This window comes from Tachyglossus aculeatus, chromosome 21, assembly GCF_015852505.1.
Source record: "Tachyglossus aculeatus isolate mTacAcu1 chromosome 21, mTacAcu1.pri, whole genome shotgun sequence".
In the NCBI taxonomy this organism is placed as follows: Eukaryota; Metazoa; Chordata; class Mammalia; order Monotremata; family Tachyglossidae; genus Tachyglossus; species Tachyglossus aculeatus.
In genome coordinates this window covers 9,974,168-9,994,471 of record NC_052086.1, presented here as the reverse complement: position 1 = coordinate 9,994,471, position 20,304 = coordinate 9,974,168, and the positions used below count along the sequence as shown (strand labels likewise).

General features: G+C 47.6%; 1 protein-coding gene across 2 annotated transcripts in view; it reads right to left on the bottom strand.

The window, feature by feature from the left end:
- Nucleotides 1-20,304, bottom strand: part of IFT140 (intraflagellar transport 140) — a 106,980-nt gene that overhangs the window by 64,700 nt on the left and 21,976 nt on the right. For both annotated transcript variants that reach the window (XM_038762487.1, XM_038762488.1), the window contains exons 6-12: nt 16,997-17,172; nt 15,777-15,868; nt 14,550-14,656; nt 12,847-12,995; nt 11,606-11,809; nt 11,361-11,433; nt 9,457-9,548 (exon numbers count right to left, since the gene is read on the bottom strand). In XM_038762487.1, coding sequence (XP_038618415.1) covers nt 9,457-9,548; nt 11,361-11,433; nt 11,606-11,809; nt 12,847-12,995; nt 14,550-14,656; nt 15,777-15,868; nt 16,997-17,172 — 893 coding nt within the window. The remainder of the gene's footprint in view (nt 1-9,456; nt 9,549-11,360; nt 11,434-11,605; nt 11,810-12,846; nt 12,996-14,549; nt 14,657-15,776; nt 15,869-16,996; nt 17,173-20,304) is intronic.

Here is a 20,304-nt window from a genome sequence, read left to right as displayed (position 1 = left end):
GGGTAAGTCACTTAACTTCTCTGGGCCTCAGTTACCTCATCTGTAAAATGGGGATTAAGATTGTGAGACCCACGTGGGACAACCTGATTGCCTTGTATCCCCCCGCAGCGCTTAGAACAGTGCTTGGTACATGGTAAGTGCTTAACAAATACTATTGTTATCTGTAAAATGGGGTTTCGATACTCCTGTTTAGACTTGCGAACTCCATGTCAGACAGGGATTGTGTCTGACCTGAAAATCTTGTACCTACACCAGAGCACTGTACTAAGAGCTTGGAAATGTACAGAATTAACAGACACGTTCCCTGCCCATAACGAGGAGTCAGAAGGTCATGGGTTCTGATCCCTACTCCTCCATTTGTCTGCGGTGTGACCTTGGACAAGTCACTTGACTTCTCTGGGCCTTCAGTTCCCTCATCTGTAAAATAGGGGTGGAGACTGTGAGCCCCACGTGGGACGAGGGACTGTGTCCACCCCGATTTGTTTGTATCGGTCCCAGCGCTTAGTACAGTGTGGGGCCCGGGAGCGTAAAGGAGTCCGCCGTCTGCGGGCGCCCTCAGGTGGACATTGCTGAGCACGACACCCCTGCGGCTTCGCTGGCTCCTCCGTGCTATTTCTCCCTTTTGGCGCCGTCTGGCGGACATCGGTGAGCACGGCTCCCCTGCGACTTCGCTGACCCCCTCCGTGATATTGCTGTGGTTTAGGCGCCGTCTGGCGGACATTACTGAGCCTGACACCCCTGCGGTTTCGCTGGTCACTCCGTGATATTGCAGTCTTTTAGGCGCCGTCTGGCGGACATTGGTGAGCACGACACCTCTGCGGTGTTGCCGTCCCGTGTGCTGAGAAGCCTGTGCAGTGGGTAGAGCCCGGGCCAGGGAGTCAGAAGTTGCTAGTTCTAATCCCGCCCCCCCCCAGCCACGTTTGTCAGCTGTGTGATCTCGGGCAAGTCACTTCACTTCTCTGCGCCTTATTTCCCTCATCTGTACACTGGGGATTGAGGCTGTGAGCCCCATGTTTCACAGGGACGGTCTCCTACCAGATTTGCTTGTACCTACCCCAGCGCTTAGTACGGTGCTTGGTACATAGTGATTGCTTAAGAAATACCACGATTATTCCCTTCTAGACTGTAAATCCGGTGTGGGCAGGGATTGTCTCTATTGCTGAACTGTACTTTCCAAGCGCTTAGTACAGTGCTCTGCACACAGTTAGCATTCAATAAATTAATACGATTGAATGATTGAATCAATCAATCGTATTTATTGAGCGCTTACATTGTGCAGAGCACTGTACTAAGCGCTTGGGAAGTACAAGTTGGCAACATAAAGGGACAGTCCCTATCCAATGGTGGGCTCACAGTCTAAAAGGGGGAGACAGAGAACAAAACCAAACATACTAACAAAATAAAATAAATAGGATAGATATGTACAAGTAAAATAAATAAATAAATAGAGTAATAAATATGTACAAATATATACACAAACATATATATATGTAAAAACATATATACATATATACAGGATTGAATAAGGCCCCTCCGTGATATTGCTGTCTCTGGGCGCCCCCTGCTGGACATATATGAGCATGACACCCTTGCGAACTGGTGGGCCCCTCCGGCGTCTTTTGGGCGCCGTCTGGTGGACATTGGTGAGCACGACACGCCTGCGGCTTCTCAGCCCTCCCTGCCGGGGGCGAAGGAAGGGGCTTCGTTCATTCATTCATTCAATCGTATTGAGCGCTTACTGTGTGCAGAGCACTGTGCTAAGCGCTTGGGAAGTACAGGTTGGTAACATATAGAGATGGTCCCTACCCAACAAGGGGCTTCGCTAAGGCCCCTCCGTGATAATAATAATAATAATAATGATGGCATTTATTAAGCACTTACTAAGTGCAGAGCACTGTTCTAAGCGCTGGGGAGCCTACAAGGAGATCAGGTTGTCGCACGGGGGGCTCACAGTCTTCATCCTCATTTTACAGATGAGGGAACTGAGTCCCAGAGAAGTTAGGTGACTTGCCCAAAGTCACACAGCTGACACGTGGCGGAGCAGGTAATTAGAACCTCTGACTCCCAGGCCCATGCTCTTTTTCCACTGAGCCACGCTGCTTCTCAGCGCTTAGAAAGGTGAAAGACACGTAGTAGGGGCTTAACAAATACCATTATTATTCTATAAAAATAATAATAATAATCCTGGCTCCACCACCTGCCTACTCTGTGACCTTGGGCAAGTCACTTCACTTCTCTGTGCTTCAGTTTCCGCATCTGTTGCTCATCTCATTAGAGAAACACTTCCCAAGCGCTTAGTACAGTGCTCTGCACGCAGTAAGCACTCAATAAATGTTATTGAATGAATGAATAAGCCAGAGTCATCGGTTCTAATCCCTCTCCACCACTTGTCAGCTGTGTGACTTTGGGTAAATCACTTAACTTCTCTGGGCCTCAGTTACCTCATCTGTAAAATGGGGATTAAGACTGTGAGATCCACGTGGGACAACCTGATTGCCTTGTATCCCCCCTCAGCGCTTAGAACAGTGCTTGGTACATAGTAAGTGCTTAACAAATACTATTGTTATCTGTAAAATGGGGTTTCGATACTCCTGTTTAGACTTGCGAACTCCATGTCAGACAGGGACTGTGTCTGACCTGAAAATCTTGTACCTACACCAGAGCACTGTACTAGCAGCTTGGAAATGTACAGAATTAGCAGACACGGTCCCTGCCCATAACGAGGAGTCAGAAGGTCATGGGTTCTGATCCCTACTCCTCCATTTGTCTGTGGTGTGACCTTGGACAAGTCACTTGACTTCTCTGGGCCTTCAGTTCCCTCATCTGTAAAATAGGGGTGGAGACTGTGAGCCACACGTGGGACGAGGGACTGTGTCCACCATGATTTGTTTGTATCGGTCCCAGCGCTTAGTACAGTGTGGGGCCCGGGACCGTACAGGAGGCCGCCGTCTGCGCGCGCCCTCAGGTGGACATTGCTGAGCACGACACCCCTGCGGCTTCGCTGGCCCCCTCCGTGATATTGCTGCCTTTTTGGCGCTGTCTGGCGGACATTGTTGAGCACGGCACCACTGCGGCTTCGCTGGCCCCTCCGTGATATTTTTCCTTTTTTGGCGCCGTCTGGCGGACATTACTGAGCACGACACCCCTGCGGCTTCGCTGGCCCCTCCGTGATATTGGTGTCTTTTAGGCGCCGTCTGGCGGACATTGGTGAGCACGACACCTCTGCGGTGTTGCCGCCCCGTGGGCTGAGATGCCTGTGCAGTGGGTAGAGTCCGGACCTGGGAGTCAGAAGTCGTGAGTTCTAATCCCGCCCCCCCCCGCCACGGTTGTCAGCTGTGTGACCTCGGGCGAGTCACTTCACTTCTCTGGGCCTCATTTCCCTCATCTGTACACTGGGGATTGAGGCTGTGAGCCCCATGTTTCACAGGGACGGTGTCCTACCAGATTTGCTTGTACCTACCCCAGCGCTTAGTACGGTGCTTGGTACATAGTTATTGCTTAAGAAATACCACCATTATTCCCTTCTAGACTGTAAGTCCGGTGTGGGCAGGGATTGTCTCTTTTGCCGAACTGTACTTTCCAAGCGCTTAGTACAGTGCTCTGCACACAGTTAGCATTCAATAAATTAATACGATTGAATGATTGAATCAATCAATCAATCGTATTTATTGAGCGCTTACTTTGTGCAGAGCACTGTACTAAGCGCTTGGGAAGTACAAGTAGGCAACATGTAGAGATGGTCCCTACCCAACAACGGGCTTCGCTGAGGCCCCTCCGTGATAACAATAATAATAATAATAATGATGGCATTTATTAAGCGTTTACTATGTGCAGAGCACTGTTCTAAGCGCTGGGGAGCCTACAAGGAGATCAGGTTGTCGCACGGGGTGCTCACAGTCTTCATCCCCATTTTACAGATGAGGGAACTGAGTCCCAGAGAAGTTAGGTGACTTGCCCAAAGTCACACAGCTGACACGTGGCGGAGCAGGTATTAGAACCTCTGACTCCCAGGCCCATGCTCTTTTTCCACTGAGCCACGCTGCTTCTCAGTGCTTAGAAAGGTGAAAGACACATAGTAGGGACTTAACAAATACAATTATTATTCTATTAAAATAATAATAATAATCCTGGCTCCACCACCTGCCTACTCTGTGACCTTGGGCAAGTCTGTTCACTTCTCTGTGCTTCAGTTTCCTCGTCTGTTGCTCATCTCATTACAGAAGCACTTCCCAAGCGCTTAGTACAGTGCTCTGCATGCAGTAAGCACTCAATAAATGTGATTGAATGAATGAATGAGCCAGAGGTCATGGGTTCTAATTCCAGCTCCACCATTTGTCAGCTATGTGACTGTGGGTAAGTCACTTAACTTCTCTGGGCCTCAGTTACCTCATCTGTAAAATGGGGATTAAGATTGTGAGATCCATGTGGGACAACCTGATTGCCTTGTATCCCCCCGCAGCGCTTAGAACAGTGCTTGGCACATATCAAGTGCTTAACAAATACTATAGTTATCTGTAAAATGGGGTTTCGATACTCCTGTTTAGACCTGCGAACTCCATGTCAGAGAGGGACTGTGTCTGACCTGAAAATCTTGTACCTACACCAGAGCACTGTACTAAGAGCTTGGAAATGTACAGAATTAACAGACACGTTCCCTGCCCATAACGAGGAGTCGGAAGGTCATGGGTTCTGATCCCTACTCCTCCATTTGTCTGCGGTGTGACCTTGGACAAGTCACTTGACTTCTCTGGTCCTTCAGTTCCCTCATCTGTAAAATAGGGGTGGAGACTGTGAGCCCCACGTGGGACGAGGGACTGTGTCCACCCCGATTTGTTTGTATCGGTCCCGGCGCTTAGTACAGAGTGGGGCTCGGGAGCGTACAGGAGGCCGCCGTCTGCGGACGCCCTCAGGTGGACATTGCTGAGCACGACACCCCTGCGGCTTCGCTGGCCCCTCCGCGATATTTCTCCCTTTTTGGCGCCATCTGGCGGACATCGGTGAGCACGGCACCCCTGCGACTTCGCTGACCCCCTCCGTGATATTGCTGTGCTTTGGGCGCCGTCTGGCGGACATTACTGAGCCTGACACCCCTGCGGTTTCGCTGGCCACTCCGTGATATTGCAGTCTTTTAGGCGCCGTCTGGCGGACATTGGTGAGCACGACACCTCTGCGGTGTTGCCGTCCCGTGTGCTGGGAAGCCTGTGCAGTGGGTTGAGCCCGGACCTGGGAGTCAGAAGTTTTGAGTTCTAATCCCGCCCCCCCCCCCAGCCACGTTTGTCAGCTGTGTGACCTCGGGCAAGTCACTTCACTTTTCTAGGCCTCATTTCCCTCATCTGTACACTGGGGATTGAGGCTGTGAGCCCCATGTTTCACAGGGACGGTGTCCTACCGGATTTGCTTGTACCTACCCCAATGCTTAGTACGGTGCTTGGTACATTGTAATTGCTTAAGAAATACCACGATTATTCCCTTCTAGACTGTAAATCCGGTGTGGGCATGGATTGTCTCTATTGCTGAACTGTACTTTCCAAGCGCTTAGTACAGTGCTCTGCACACAGTTAGCATTCAATAAATTAATACGGTTGAATGATTGAATCAATCAATCAATCAATCAATCGTATTTATTGAGTGCTTACTTTGTGCAGAACACTGTACTAAGCGCTTGGGAAGTACAAGTTGGCAACTTGTAGAGACAGTCCCTACCCAACAGTGGGCTCACAGTCTAAAAGGGGGAGACAGAGAACAAAAGCAAACATACTAACAAAATAAAATCAGTAGAATAGATATGTACAAGTAAAATAAATAAATAAATGTATAGAGTAGTAAATATGTACAAACATATACACAAACATATATATATATGTACAAACATATATACATATATACAGGATTGAATAAGGGCCCTCCGTGATATTGCTGTTTCTGGGCTCCCCCTGCTGGACATATGTGAGCATGACACCCTTGCGAACTGGTGGGCCCCTCCGGCGTCTTTTGGGCGCCGTCTGGTGGACATTGGTGAGCACGACACGCCTGTGGCTTCTCAGCCTTCTCTGCCGGGGGCGAATGTGGGGGCTTCATTCATTCATTCATTCAATCGTATCGAACGCTTACTGTGTGCAGAGCACTGTGCTAAGCGCTTGGGAAGTACAAGTTGGCAACATATAGAGATGGTCCCTACCCAACAACGGGCTTCGCTGAGGCCCCTCCGTGATAATAATAATAATAATGATGGCATTTATTAAGCGTTTACTATGTGCACAGCACTGTTCTAAGCGCTGGGGAGTCTACAAGGAGATCAGGTTGTCGCACCGGGGGCTCACAGTCTTCATCCCCATTTTACAAATGAGGGAACTGAGTCCCAGAGAAGTTAGGTGACTTGCCCAAAGTCACACAGCTGACACGTGGCAGAGCAGGTATTAGAACCTCTGACTCCCAGGCCCATGCTCTTTTTCCACTGAGCCACGCTGCTTCTCAGTGCTTAGAAAGGTGAAAGACACATAGTGGGGCTTAACAAATACCATTATTATTCTATAAAAATAATAATAATAATCCTGGCTCCACCACCTGCTTACTCTGTGACCTTGGGCAAGTCACTTCACTTCTCTGTGCTTCAGTTTCCTCATCTGTTGCTCATCTCATTAGAGAAACACTTCCCAAGAGCTTAGTACAATGCTCTGCATGCAGTAAGCACTCAATAAATGTTATTGAATGAATGAATGAGCCAGAGTCATCGGTTCTAATCCCTCTCCACCATTTGTCAGCTGTGTGACTTTGGGTAAATCACTTAACTTCTCTGGGCCTCAGTTGCCTCAACTGTAAAATGGGGATTAAATGTGAGACCCACGTGGGACAACCTGATTGCCTTGTATCCCCCCTCAGCGCTTAGAACAGTGCTTGGCACATAGTAAGTGCTTAACAAATACTATTGTTATCTGTAAAATGGGGTTTCGATACTCCTGTTTAGACTTGCGAACTCCATGTCAGACAGGGACTGTGTCTGACCTGAAAATCTTGTACCTACCCCAGAGCACTGTACTAAGAGCTTGGAAATGTACAGAATAAGCAGATACGTTCCCTGCCCATAACGAGGAGTCGTAAGGTCATGGGTTCTGATCCCCACTCCTCCATTTGTCTGTGGTGTGACCTAGGACAAGTCACTTGACTTCTCTGGGCCTTCAGTTCCCTCATCTGTAAAATAGGAGTGGAGACTGTGAGCCCCACGTGGGACGAGGGACTGTGCCCACCCCGATTTGTTTGTATCGGTCCCAGCGCTTAGTACAGTGTGGGGCCCGGGACCGTACAGTAGGCCGCCGTCTGCGGGCGCCCTCCGGTGGATATTGCTGAGCACGACACCCCTGCGGCTTCGCTGGCCCCTCCGTGCTATTTCTCCCTTTTTGGCGCCGTCTGGCGGACATTGCTGAGCACGACACCCCTGCGGCTTCGCTGGCCCCTTCCGTGATATTGCTGCCTTTTTGGCGCCGTCTGGCGGACATTGGTGAGCACGGCACCCATGCGGCTTCGGGGCCCCTCCGTGATATTTTTCCCTTTTTGGCGCCGTCTGGCGGACATTACTGAGCACGACACCCCTGCGGTTTCGCTGGCCCCTCCGTGATATTGGTGTCTTTTAGTCGCCGTCTGGCGGACATTGGTGAGCACGACACCTCTGCGGTGTTGCCGTCCCGTGTGCTGAGAAGCCTGTGCAGTGGGTTGAGCCCGGACCTGGGAGTCAGAAGTTGTGAGTTCTAATCCCGCTCCCCCCGGCACGTTTGTCAGCTGTGTGACCTCGGGCAAGTCACTTCACTTCTCTGCGCCTTATTTCCCTCATCTGTACACTGGGGATTGAGGCTGTAAGCCCCATGTTTCACAGGGACGGTGTCCTACCGGATGTGCTTGTACTTACCCCAGCGCTTAGTACGGTGCTTGGTACATAGTAATTGCTTAAGAAATACCACGATTATTCCCTTCTAGACTGTAAGTCCGGTGTGGGCAGGGATTCTCTCTATTGCTGAACTGTACTTTCCAAGCGCTTAGTGCAGTGCCCTGCACACAGTTAGCATTCAATAAATTAATACGATTGAATGATTTATTTATTTATTTATTTAATTTTTTATCTATTTTTAATCTTATTTTTTATTTATTATCTATTTATTTTACTTGTACATATCTATTCTATTTATTTTATTTTGTTAGTATGTTTGGTTTTGTTCTCTGTCTCCCCATTTTAGACTGTGAGCCCACTGTTGGGTAGGGACTGTCTCTATATGTTGCCAACTTGTACTTCCCAAGCGCTTAGTACAGTGCTCTGCACACAGTAAGCGCTCAATAAATACGATTGATGATGACGATGATGATTGAATAAGGCCCCTCCGTGATATTGCTGTGTTTTGGCGCCGTCTGGTGGACATTGGTGAGCACGACACGCCTGCGGCTTCTCAGCCCTCTCTGCGGGGGGCGGGGGGGAGGGGGTTCATTCATTCATTCATTCAATCGTATTTATTGAGCGCTTACTGTTTGCAGAGCACTGTGCTAAGCGCTTGGAAAGTACAAATTGGCAACAAACAGAGATGGTCCCTACCCAACAACGGGCTTCGTTGAGTCCCCTCCGTGATAATAATAATAATAATGATGGCATTTATTAAGCGTTTACTACGTGCAGAGCACTGTTCTAAGCGCTGGGGAGCCTACAAGGAGATCAGGTTGTCGCACGGGGGGCTCACAGTCTTCGTCCCCATTTTACAGATGAGGGAACTGAGTCCCATAGAAGTTAGGTGACTTGCCCAAAGTCACACAGCTGACAATTGGCAGAGTCGACATTTGAACCCATGCCTTCTGACTCCAAAGCCCATGCTCTTTTTCCACTGAGCCACGCTGCTTCTCTGCTTCTTTGTGATACTGCTATTCATTCATTCAACTGCATTTATTGAGCTCTTACTGTGTATGGAGCACTGTACTAAGTGCTTGGGAAGTACAATACAGCAATAAAGAGAGACATTCGCTGCCCACAAAGGGCTCACAGTCTTGGGGTGGAGGGCTTGACAGACAAGTAAACAGGCATAAATATAATTATGAAAGGCCCCTCCTTATTCCCCCCACCTTACCTCCTTCCCCACCCCACAGCACCTGTATATATGTATATATGTTTGTACATATTTATTACTCTATTTATTTTACTTGTTCATGTTTATTCTATTTATTTTATTTGGTTTATATGTTTTGTTTTGTTGTCTGTCTCCCCCTTCTAGACTGTGAGCCCACTGTTGGGTAGGGACCGTCTCTATATGTTGCCAACTTGTACTTCCCAAGCGCTTAGTACAGTGCTTTGCACACAGTAAGCGCTTAATAAATACGATTGAATGAATGAATGAGTGAACGAGGACGACGTGGAGGACGGAGATGGGGAGTGACAGGGCCGCCCCTTTGGCTTCCAGGCGTCTCGCCCACTCGAAGGGGTTTTACCTGCCAGGTGCGGACTTGAATCCGGTTCGGCTCCACGGTGTAAACGTTTTCTTCGTGCATTGCCAGCACTGGAGACTCACAGGGGAAGGTACCTAGGAAGACGCATTCATTCCTTCCTTCATTCATTCGTATTTACGGAGCGCTTACTGTGTGCAGAGCACTGTATGAAGCGCTTGAGAGAGTGCGCTACAACAGTAAATGGCAAGCATCACGGCCTAGTGAGAAGCAGAATGGCCTAGTGGAAAAGGCACGGGACTGGGAGTCAGATGGACCTAGGTTCTAATCCTTGGACCTTGGATGAGTCGCTTCACTTCTCTGGGCCTCGGTTACCTCTCCTGTAAAATGGGGATTAAGATTGTGTCCTTTATGTGGGACAGGGGCTGTGTCCAACCTCATTACCTTGCCTCTACCCCAGGACTTAGAACAGTGCCTAGCACATAGTAAGCGTTTAACAAATGTCATAAAAAAAAAAAGATACAGGCGTGGGTAACTGCCTGTGGGTACCTCTGACCGCAGCAGCCAGTTTGATGGTGTGGTTAGGATCTCTGGCAGCGGGGCCTACCAGATGGAGGTATGGTGCTTTGCACACAGTAAGCACTCAATAAATACAATTGAATTATTATTATTAGTAGTAATAATAATAATAATGATAATGGTACTTGTTTCGCGCTTAGCAAACCTCTTACCACATTTCCTCCTTTTTTAAAAATGGTATTTGTTAAGCGCTTACTCTGTGCCCACCACTGTTCTAGCACTAGGGAAGATATAATCTAATCAGTCCCTGTCCCACATGGGTCTCTCAGTCTTAATCCCCAGTTTACAGATGAGGGAATTGAGGCCAGAGAAGTGTAGTGACTTGCCCAAGGCCATACGGCAGACAAGTGGAGGAGTGGGGATTAGAATTCAGGTGCTTCTCGCTCCCACACCCGGGCCTAGGAGCCACAAGACCATGCTGCTTCTCTTCCTCAGAACAGTCGCGAAGTACGCCTTCAAGGAGAGCGTGCCTTAGGGAGCGGCCTGGCCTAGTGGAGAGAGCGTGGGCCCGGAAGCCAGAGGACCTGGGTTTTAATCCCAGCCCTGCCACTTGTCTGCTGTGTGTGACCTACGGCAAGTCACTTCACGTCCTCTGAAAAATGGGGATTCAATTCCTGTTCTCTCTCCTTAGACTGTGAGCCCCATGTGGGACAGGGACTGCAACTGGCCCGATGAACTTGTACTTACCCCAGCGCTTCAAACAGGGCTGACACAAAGTAAATGCTTAACCAATACCTTAAAAAAAAAAAGTGGGCAGAAGGCAGGGCTCTCCATCACCTCACCCCCTCCTACTTCACCTCCCTTCTCTCCTTCTACAGCCCAGCCCGCACCCTCCACTCCTCTGCTGCTAATCTCCTCACCGTGCCTCGTTCTCGCCTGTCCTGCCGTCGACCCCCGGCCCACGTCCTCCCCCTGGCCCGGAATGCCCTCCCTCTGCACATCCGCCAAGCTAGCTCTCTTCCTCCCTTCAAAGCCCTACTGAGAGCTCACCTCCTCCAGGAGGCCTTCCCAGACTGAGCCCCCTCCTTCCTCTCCCTTTCCTCCCCCTCCCCATCCTCCCCCACCTTACCTCCTTCCCCTCCCCACAGCACCTGTATATATGTATATATGTTTACAAATTTATTACTCTATTTTATTTGTACATATTTATTCTATCTGTTTTATTTTGTTAATATGTTTTGTTTTGTTGTCTGTCTCCCCCTTCTAGACTATGAGCCCACTGTTAGGTAGGGACCATCTCTATATGTTCCCAACTTGTACTTCCCAAGCACTTAGTACAGTGCTCTGCACACAGTAAGCGCTCAATAAATACGATTGATTGAAAATGAATGAATGGGCTCCATGGCTGGTGTCTGGAAAGATGCTCCTACCTGCGTTTCTCAAGATGGCACCAGAGGGCTCAAAGATGGAGACCTGCTTGCCGTTCCAGACTGCCACGGCATCCTAAGGAGAACAGAAGACCACTATAAAGTCGGTAGACACATTCCCCTCCCACAACGAGCTGTCCTCTCCCACGCGCTCAGCCCACGGCGAGCGCTTGACGGGTACCACTGGTGGATGAAGACCGGCCTCTTGGTTTCCCGCCCCGGCCCGACACGGGTGAGGAGACGGCTACCTTGGTGGCAAAAGTGCCACTGATGTGCATGTCTGTGCGGAGGCTGTAGGTGACCCCGGAGAAGAGGAAGGTCACGTTGAGGAGGCTGGGGGACACCTGGACTACTGCTACTTGTTGGTGGAAGTGGGACGCCATGGCCTGTTCGCTGAGGATCACCACGGAGCTCAGGTTGTTCGCGGCCAGCAGGTTCTTCCGGGAGCCCCACTGCAGGCATCAACCAATACCGATTAGTTATTCGTTCGTTCATTCTTTCGACTGTATTTATCGAGCGCTTCCTGAATGTGGAACACTGTGCTAAGCACTATTGAGTGCTTACTGTGTTCCGAGCGCTAGCGGCGTGGCTTAGTGGATAGAGCACGGGGTTGGGAGTCGGAAGGACCCGGGCTCCGTCACTTGTCTGCTGCTGTGTGACCTCGGTTAAGTCCCTTCATTTCTCTGGGCCTCAGTTCCCTCATCATCAATCGTATTTATTGAGCGGTTACTGTGTGCAGAGCACTGTACGAAGCGCTTGGGAAGTACAAGTTGGCAACAATATAGAGACAGTCCCTACCCAACAGTGGGCTCATCTGTAATAAGGGGTTTAAGACTGTGGGCCTCATGTGGGAAAGGGACTGTATCCAACCTGATTACCTTCTGTCTATTGCCTGACACACAATATACACTTAGGTACCATAATTATTACATTAAATATAATAATAATAATAATGGAATGTGTGCCTCCATTTCCTCAGCTGTAAAATGGGGATGAAACCTGCTCTCCTTCCCTGTTAGATTGTGAGCCCTGAGCTGAACAGAGATTGATGACCTTACATCGCCCCCAGGATCAGATATCAAATATAATATCAAATATAATTGTCTCATCTCACGCTGTCGAGACCTGGTGGACAGTAGCAAATCAGGGCCTAGAATGCAGGTCTCCTGAATCCCAGGTCCACAGTCAGTCAGTCAGGCGATCATATTTATCGAGCGCTTACTGTGTGCTGAGCACTGAACTAAGCCCTTGGGAGAGGACAAGATAAAAATAACAGACACAATCCCTGCCCACAATGAGCTGACAGTCTAGAGGGGGAGACAGCCATTGAAGTAAATAAATAAATTGCAGATACGCACGTAAGGGCGGTGGGCTGGGGGAGGGCGGGAGATGAATGGAGGGAGCAAGTCAGGGCGACGCAGAGGGGAGGGGGAGAAGAGGAAAGGAGAACAAGTGAACACGCCAACTTGCTCTTCTTTCAGGATCTTACCTTTATCTGAGTTATATTCCCCTCGAGCTCGGTAGGGGTTTGAAGAGCCCACCGGTCTTTGCCTTCCAAGGCTTGGGTGCTCTGATTGACCAATGCCACTTTTTTCCACATAGCCACTCTCCCTCTGTTTGTACCAGCTGCCAGAAGACCTGTGCGAGAAACCGTTCCGGGTCGTAATTTCTGTGGCTTCTTTTCTCGTGGTGTTTGTTAAGCGCTTACCGTGTGCCAGGCACCCAACTAAGCACTGGGGTGGATACCAGCTAATGAGGTGGGACGCCGTCCCTGTCCCACGTGGGGGCCGCAGTCTCCATCCCCATTTTACAGGTGGGCAACCGAGGAGCCGAGACGTGAAGTGGCTTGCCCCGGGTCACCCAGCAGACACGTGGCGGAGTCGGAATTCGAACCCAGGTCATTCTGACTCCCAGCCCTGGGCTCTAGCCAACAGGCTACGCTGTTACTCGATCCTCATATGTGAGGGCTTCGTCCCCTAATCCGTAAACTATTATGTGCCTGTCTTCCTCGTTGGATGGTGAGTTCATTCAATCGATCGGTCATATTTACTGAGCACTTGCTGTCTGCGGAGCACTGTAATAAGTTCATGGGAGAGTACTGAAGGGAAGGATCATGGGCCCTACCTCCAAATGCTTAATACGGTGCTCTGCAGGAGGCATTCCCTAAATGCTATTGATTGAGTCCCCCTTTGATTATAATCTCCTTGAGGACAAGACCTACCCCATCAAGATCTCCTGAGCGCTTAGTTCAGTGTTCTGCACCCTTGATAGAGACTACTGCCGATGGTAAACGTAGGAAGCAGCATAGTCTAGTGGAAAGAGCTTGGGCCTGAGAGTCAAAGGATCTGGGTTCTAATCCCAGCTCTGCCACTTCCCTGTTGTGGAACGGGGAGCAAGCCACTCAAATGCACGGGGCTTCAGTTTCCTCATCTGTAAACTGTGTCTGTTTATTGTTATACTGTCCTCTCCCAAGTGCTTAGTACAGTGCTCTGCACAGAGTAAGCGCTCAATAAATACAGTAGAATAAATGAATGAACAAAATGGGGATGCAATGCCTCCTTTGCCTACTTAGACTGGGAGGAACTTGCGGGGCAGGGACTGCGTCCAATCTGATGATCACGTATCTACCCCAGCGCTCAGTACAGTGCTTGGCACACGGTAAGTGCTTAGTTCATACCAAAATTGAATTAAATTCTATCCAACTATGAAAACTTAGTCCTCTGCCAGCACGGCATGGCGGATAGAGCATGGGCTTGGGAGTCAGAAGGACCTGGGTTCTGAATGAATGAATGAATAGGTCTCTGCTTGACTCTCTTTCCCTTAGCGGAGACTGGTAGAGGACTGGAAACTTTCCAGTGACGACCCTGACAGGGGAGCTGCTTTATTTATTATTCATATAAATTACAGATACATAAGCTACAGATATAATAAATAAATTACAGGTAGTGTCCCCGGGCCTGTTGGGTCCACAGATGTAACTCAAGCATTCCATTGGTGAGGAAAGGGGCCTGGGGCGCATTCACGTTACCCCAGGGACGGGCACGACACGGCTGGTTACCGTCCTTATTTCCCAGACTTTATTGGGTGGCTGGCCCGGGATCCCCGGAAGACCCCCCGACTTTCCATTCCGATCCAATCTCGGTACCCTCCCCGGAGCGGATGTGCCTATGGGTTTCCGCGGGCGAGACTCACCTTTGGCCCTGCAGTAGGAGACGCAGTTGATGCCCTCACCCGCCTCAAAGCCAAGCTTCTCGTCCGGAGAGAGCACGTAATTCTCACCGCGCTCCAAATCCCAGAACCTGAGGACAGTGCAAACGGACGACTCTTAAGGAACAGGCCTCGGGGACCCGAGTTGTAATTTATTCATTCTATCTGTCATTTATTTACTGCATCCTTAACTTATTTATTATATCTATAATTCATTTATTATAACAGTTGTCTATTTATTGTATCTTTCATTTATTTATTACATCTGTGATTTATGTATATCTTTACTGTGGTTATTATAGCTGTAATTTATCTTTTCTGAAATTTATTATCTCTGTAATGTAGTTATTATGTCTTTATTACACCTGCAATTTATTTCTCATATCTGCAATGTATTATATCTGTAATTGTAATCTTTAATGTATGTATCATAGCTGCAATTTATCCTGTCTGAAATTTATTATATCTGTAATTTATTATTATCATAATATCTTTAATTTATTGCATCTGTAATTGATAGAACAGTGCTTGGCACATGGTAAGCGCTTAACAAATACTGCTATTATTATTATTTATATCTGTAATTTATGTATAGCTTTAACCTCTGTATTATAGCTGCGATTTATCACTTCTGAAATTTATTATATCTGTAATTTATTATTATATCTTTAATTTATTACATCTGTAATTTATTTATATCTGTAATTTATTTATAGCTTTAATTTCTGTATTGTATCTGCAATTTAAAATTTCTGAAATGTATTATATCTGTAATTTACTATATCTCTAATTTATTACATCTGTAATTGATTTATCATATCTGTAATTTATTTATATCTTTAATGTATGCATTATAGCTGCAATTTATCATTTCTGAAATGTATTATACCTGTAATTTATTATAATGGCCTTTAACATCTGTAATTGATTTACCATATCTGTAATTTATTATGTCTGCAATTTATTGTATCTTTAATTTAGTTATTACATCTATAATTCAACATATCTGTCCTTTATTTATTATATCTCTAATTTATATACATCTGTAATTTCTTTATCATATCTAGAATGTATCATTTCTGTAATTTATTATATCTGTGATGTATTTATTATATCTGTAGTTTATTTATAAACCTGTAATATATTTATATTAATGTTTGTCTCACCCTCTACCATCATTATTATTATCCTCACAGGGACGGTCAGACTTACCTGAGGACGGTTTCGCCTATGGCGGTGACCAGGAGGCTGCCTTCGATCAGGGTGATGTCAGCCGAGTGCCCGGTTTTCCCGCTCAACTTCACCTGGAAAAACGGGATGAACAAACCATCCATCGGTTGGAAGGGTTCAGTGGGGATGTGAAACTCTCCCCCGTCCCTCACCCTCAAAGAGCGTACACTCTGAGGTGGGGAGGACAGACAGACAAAAATTCTTTACAAAAGGTGGAAGCGGGAGGCGTTTGGGTTCTTTTCCTGGTACTTGTTAAACCATTCTAAGTGTTGGGGTAAATACAAGTAGCATGGCCTAGTGGATAGATCCCGGGCCTAAGAGTCAGAATAATAATCATAATAATAATAATGATGGTATTTGTTAAGCGCTTACTCTGTGCCAAGCACTATTGTAAGCGCTGGGGTAGATACAAGATTATCAGGTTGTCCCACGTGGGGCTCACAGTCAATATAGCTATAATTCTATTTATTCTGATGGTTTTGACACCTGTCCACATGTTTTGTTTTGTTGTCTGTCTCCCCCTTCTAGACTGTGAGCCCGTTGTTGAGTAGTGATTGTCTCTATATGTTACCAACTTGTACTTTCCAAGTGCTTAGTCCAGTGCTCTGCACACAGTAAGCGCTCAATTAATATGATTGAATGAATAAATGAATGAATCTCCATTTTCCAGACAAGGCAGCTGAGGCCCAGAGAAGTGAAGTGACTTGCCCAAAGTCACCCAGCTGACAAGTGGCGGAGCCCGGATTAGAACCCACGACCTCTGACTCTCAAACCCGGGCTCTTTCTGCTAAACCACGCTGCTCCTCTGACCTCCCCAGAAGGTCGTGGGTTCTAATTCCGGCTCCGCCACTTGTCTGCTGTGGGACTTTGGGCAAGTGACTTTACTTCTCTGGGCCTCAGTTACCTTGCCTGTAAAATGGGGATTAAGACTGTGAGCCCCACGTGGGACAAACTGATGACCTTGTTTCTACCCCGGCGTATAGAACTGTGCTTGGCACATAGTAAGTGCTTAACAAATACCATCATTATTATTATTGTTATTATGATTAATAAATAGCACTGATGGATGGTGTTAGCCCTTGGTTCGAATAGGGGCCAACCCAGCCCCCTCTTGGCGTTTTTGAGGGATTGGGGTAGCTCGGACGGGTGGGCTACAGTGTGGCCGCTCCTGACCGGACCCCCGCCCCTCTCCCCACCCCCACCTTCAAGGTCTCCACGGCTTCGCCCTCCAGGGACACGGTGTAGAGCGACAGGAGCAGGTTCTCGGTGACGACCACCAACATCTCCCTCTTCTCGATGTACAGCAGCATCTGGAGGGTGCTGCCCGCCGACAGGGCCCGGCTCGTCTTGCCTTTCTCGTCCACGTAATGCACCGTCCCTGCGGGACACAAACAGCGACGCTCTCAGGCCTCGTCTGGCTGGTCGGTCCATTCATCATAACTCAGGTATCCCCCCGCCCTACCTCCTTCCCCTCCCCACAGCACCTGTATATACGTTTGTACAGATTTATTACTCTATTTATTTTACTTGTACATAGTTACTATTCTATTTATTTTGTTAATGATGTGCATCTAGCTTTATTTCTATTTATTCTGATGACTTGACACCTGTCCACATGATTTGTTTTGTTGTCTGTCTCTCCCTTCTGGACTGTGAGCCCGTTGTTGGGTAGGGACCGTCTCTATATGTTGCCAACTTGTACTTCCCAAGCGCTTAGTACAGTGCTCTACAGTAAGCACTCAATAAATACAATTGAATGAATGAATGAATAAGGGCTTTCGACACGCCAGGCACCGTACTAAGTGCTGGGGTGGATACGGGCAAATCGGGTTGGACACGGTCCCTGTCCAACATGGGGCTCACACACTTAATCCCCATTTTAGAGATAATAATAATAATTATGATGGCATTTGTTAAGCGCTTACTATGTGCAGAGCACTGTTCTAAGCGCTAGCGGGGATATAAGGTGATCAAGTTGTCCCACATGGGGCTCACAATCTTAATCCCCATTTTACAGGTGAGCTAATTGAGGCTCAGAGAGGTTAAGTGACTTGCCCAAGGTCACAGAGCAGACATGTGGCGGGGTCGGGATTCGAAACCATGACCTCTGACTCCAAAGCCCATGCTCCTTCCACTGAGCCATGCTGCTTCTCTAAGAACTGAGGCTCAGAGAAGGGAATTGACTTGCCCAAGGTCACGCAGCAGAATTTATTATTCTATTTATTTTATTAGTGATGTGTACATATCTATAATTCTATTTATCTATTTTGATGTTAGTGTTTTGTTGTCTGTCTCCCCTTTCTAGACTAGGAGCCCGTCGTTGGGTAGAGACCGTCTCTATCTGTTGCTGAATTGGACTACCCAAGTGCTCAGTCCAGTGCTCTGCACACAGTAAGCGCTCATTAAATACAATTGAATGAATGAATGAAGTGGCAGAGCTGGGATTAGAACCCAGGTCCTTCAGACCGGGCTCTTCCCTCAGGGCCACGCTGCTTCTCAGGTCCCAGTCAAGCTTACAGTCAAGCGTTTAGTACTGTGCTCAGTGCTTAGTACTCAGCTAGTGCTCTACCCAAGACCTTGGGTGAGTCACTTCACTTCTCAGTGCCTCAGTTCCCTCATCTGTAAAATGGGGATTGAGACTGTGAGTCCTACAGGGACTGTGTCCAACCTGATTTGCTTGTATCCACCTCAGGGCTAGTACAGTGCCAGGCACATAGTAAGCGCTTAACAAATACTATAATAATTATTCTTATTATCAGGCCATGCTAATGCTGCTTCATCTGTAAAATGGGAATTGAGACTGTGAGCCCCTCGTGGGACAAGGACTGTGTCCAACCTGATTTTCTTGTGTCCACCTCAGGGCTAGTACAGTGTTGGGCACATAGTAAGCACTTAACAAATACTATAATTATTCTTCTTATTATCAGGCCATGTTATTGCTGCTTCATCTGTAAAATGGGGATTGAGACTGTGAGCCCTTCGTGGGACAAGGACGGTGTCCAACCTGATTTTCTTGTGTCCACCTTAGGGCTAATAGAGTGCCGGGCACATAGTAAGCGCTTAACAAATACTATAATTATTATTCTTATTATCAGGCCATGCTAGTGCTGCTTCATCTGTAAAATGGGGATTGAGATTGTGAGTCCCTTGTGGAACAGGGACTGTGTCCAACCTGATTTGCTTGTGTCCACCTCAGAGCTAGTACAGTGCCAGGCACATAGTAAGCGCTTAACAAATACTATAATTATTCTTCTTATTATCAGGCCATGCTAATGCTGCTTCATCTGTAAAATGGGGATTGAGACCGTGAGCACTTCGTGGGACAGGGACTGTGTCCAACCTGATTTGCCTGTATCCACCCCGGCACTTAGTACAGTGCCCGGCCCATAGTAAGTGCTTAACAAATGCCATAATATTATTATAATAATATTATAGTGACAGTAATACATTATTATTATAATTAATATTAATTAATATTAATAATTTTATTGTTGTTATCATTGCCGAGTTGTGCTTTCCAAGCACTTAGTCCAGTGCTCTGTACCCAGTAAGCACTCAATTCATTCAGTTGAGTGCTTACAGTGTGCAGAGCACTGGACAAAGCGCTTATAAATACAATTGAATGGATTAGTAGGGACCGTCTCTATCTGTTGCCGACTTGGACTTCCCAAGCGCTTTGTCCAGTACTCTGCACACAGTAAGCTCTCATGACTTTGGGCAAGTCACTTAACTTCTCTGTGCCTCAGTTCCCTCATCCGTAAAATGGGGATGAAGACTGTGAGCCCCACGAAGGACAACCTGATCACCTTGTAACCTCCCCAGCGTTTAGAACAGTGATTTGCACATAGTAAGTGCTTAATAAATGCCATCATTATTATTAATATTGGTATTAGTATTAGGACAGTGTGGAAACGGGTTGCTGGTGTACTTCTCCCAAGCGGCCCGCAGAGGGAGCTCAAAGGCTGCAGGATCTGCTTCGTTTCCAAAGGCACGTTATTTATGCCATTCATTCATTCAACCCTATTTATTGAGCGCCTACTGTGTGCAGAGCACTGGACTAAGCGCTTGGAAAGCACAATTCGGCAATGATAATAATAATTAATGATAATAATTACAACAGTGTAAGGGCAAGTGCCCTCTGCTCTGCCTCTCTCCCCAGTTAGGGAAGCAGCCTGGCTCAGTGGAAAGAGCCCGGGCTTGGGAGTCTGAGGTCGTGGGTTCAAATCCCGACTCTCCCGCTTCTCAGCTGTGTGATGCTGGGCAAGTCACTTCACTTCTCTGAGACTCAGTGACCTTATCTGGAAAATGGGGATTAAGGCTTTGAGCCCCACGAGGGACAACCTGATCACCTTGAAACCCCCCCAGCGCTAAGAACAGTGCTTTGCACATAGTAAGCGCTTAATAAATGCCATCATTGTTATTATTAGTAGTTGTATTAAGACAGTGTGGAAACGGGAGGTTGCTGGTGTACTTCTCCCAAGCGGCCCGCAGAGGGAGCTCAAAAGCTGCG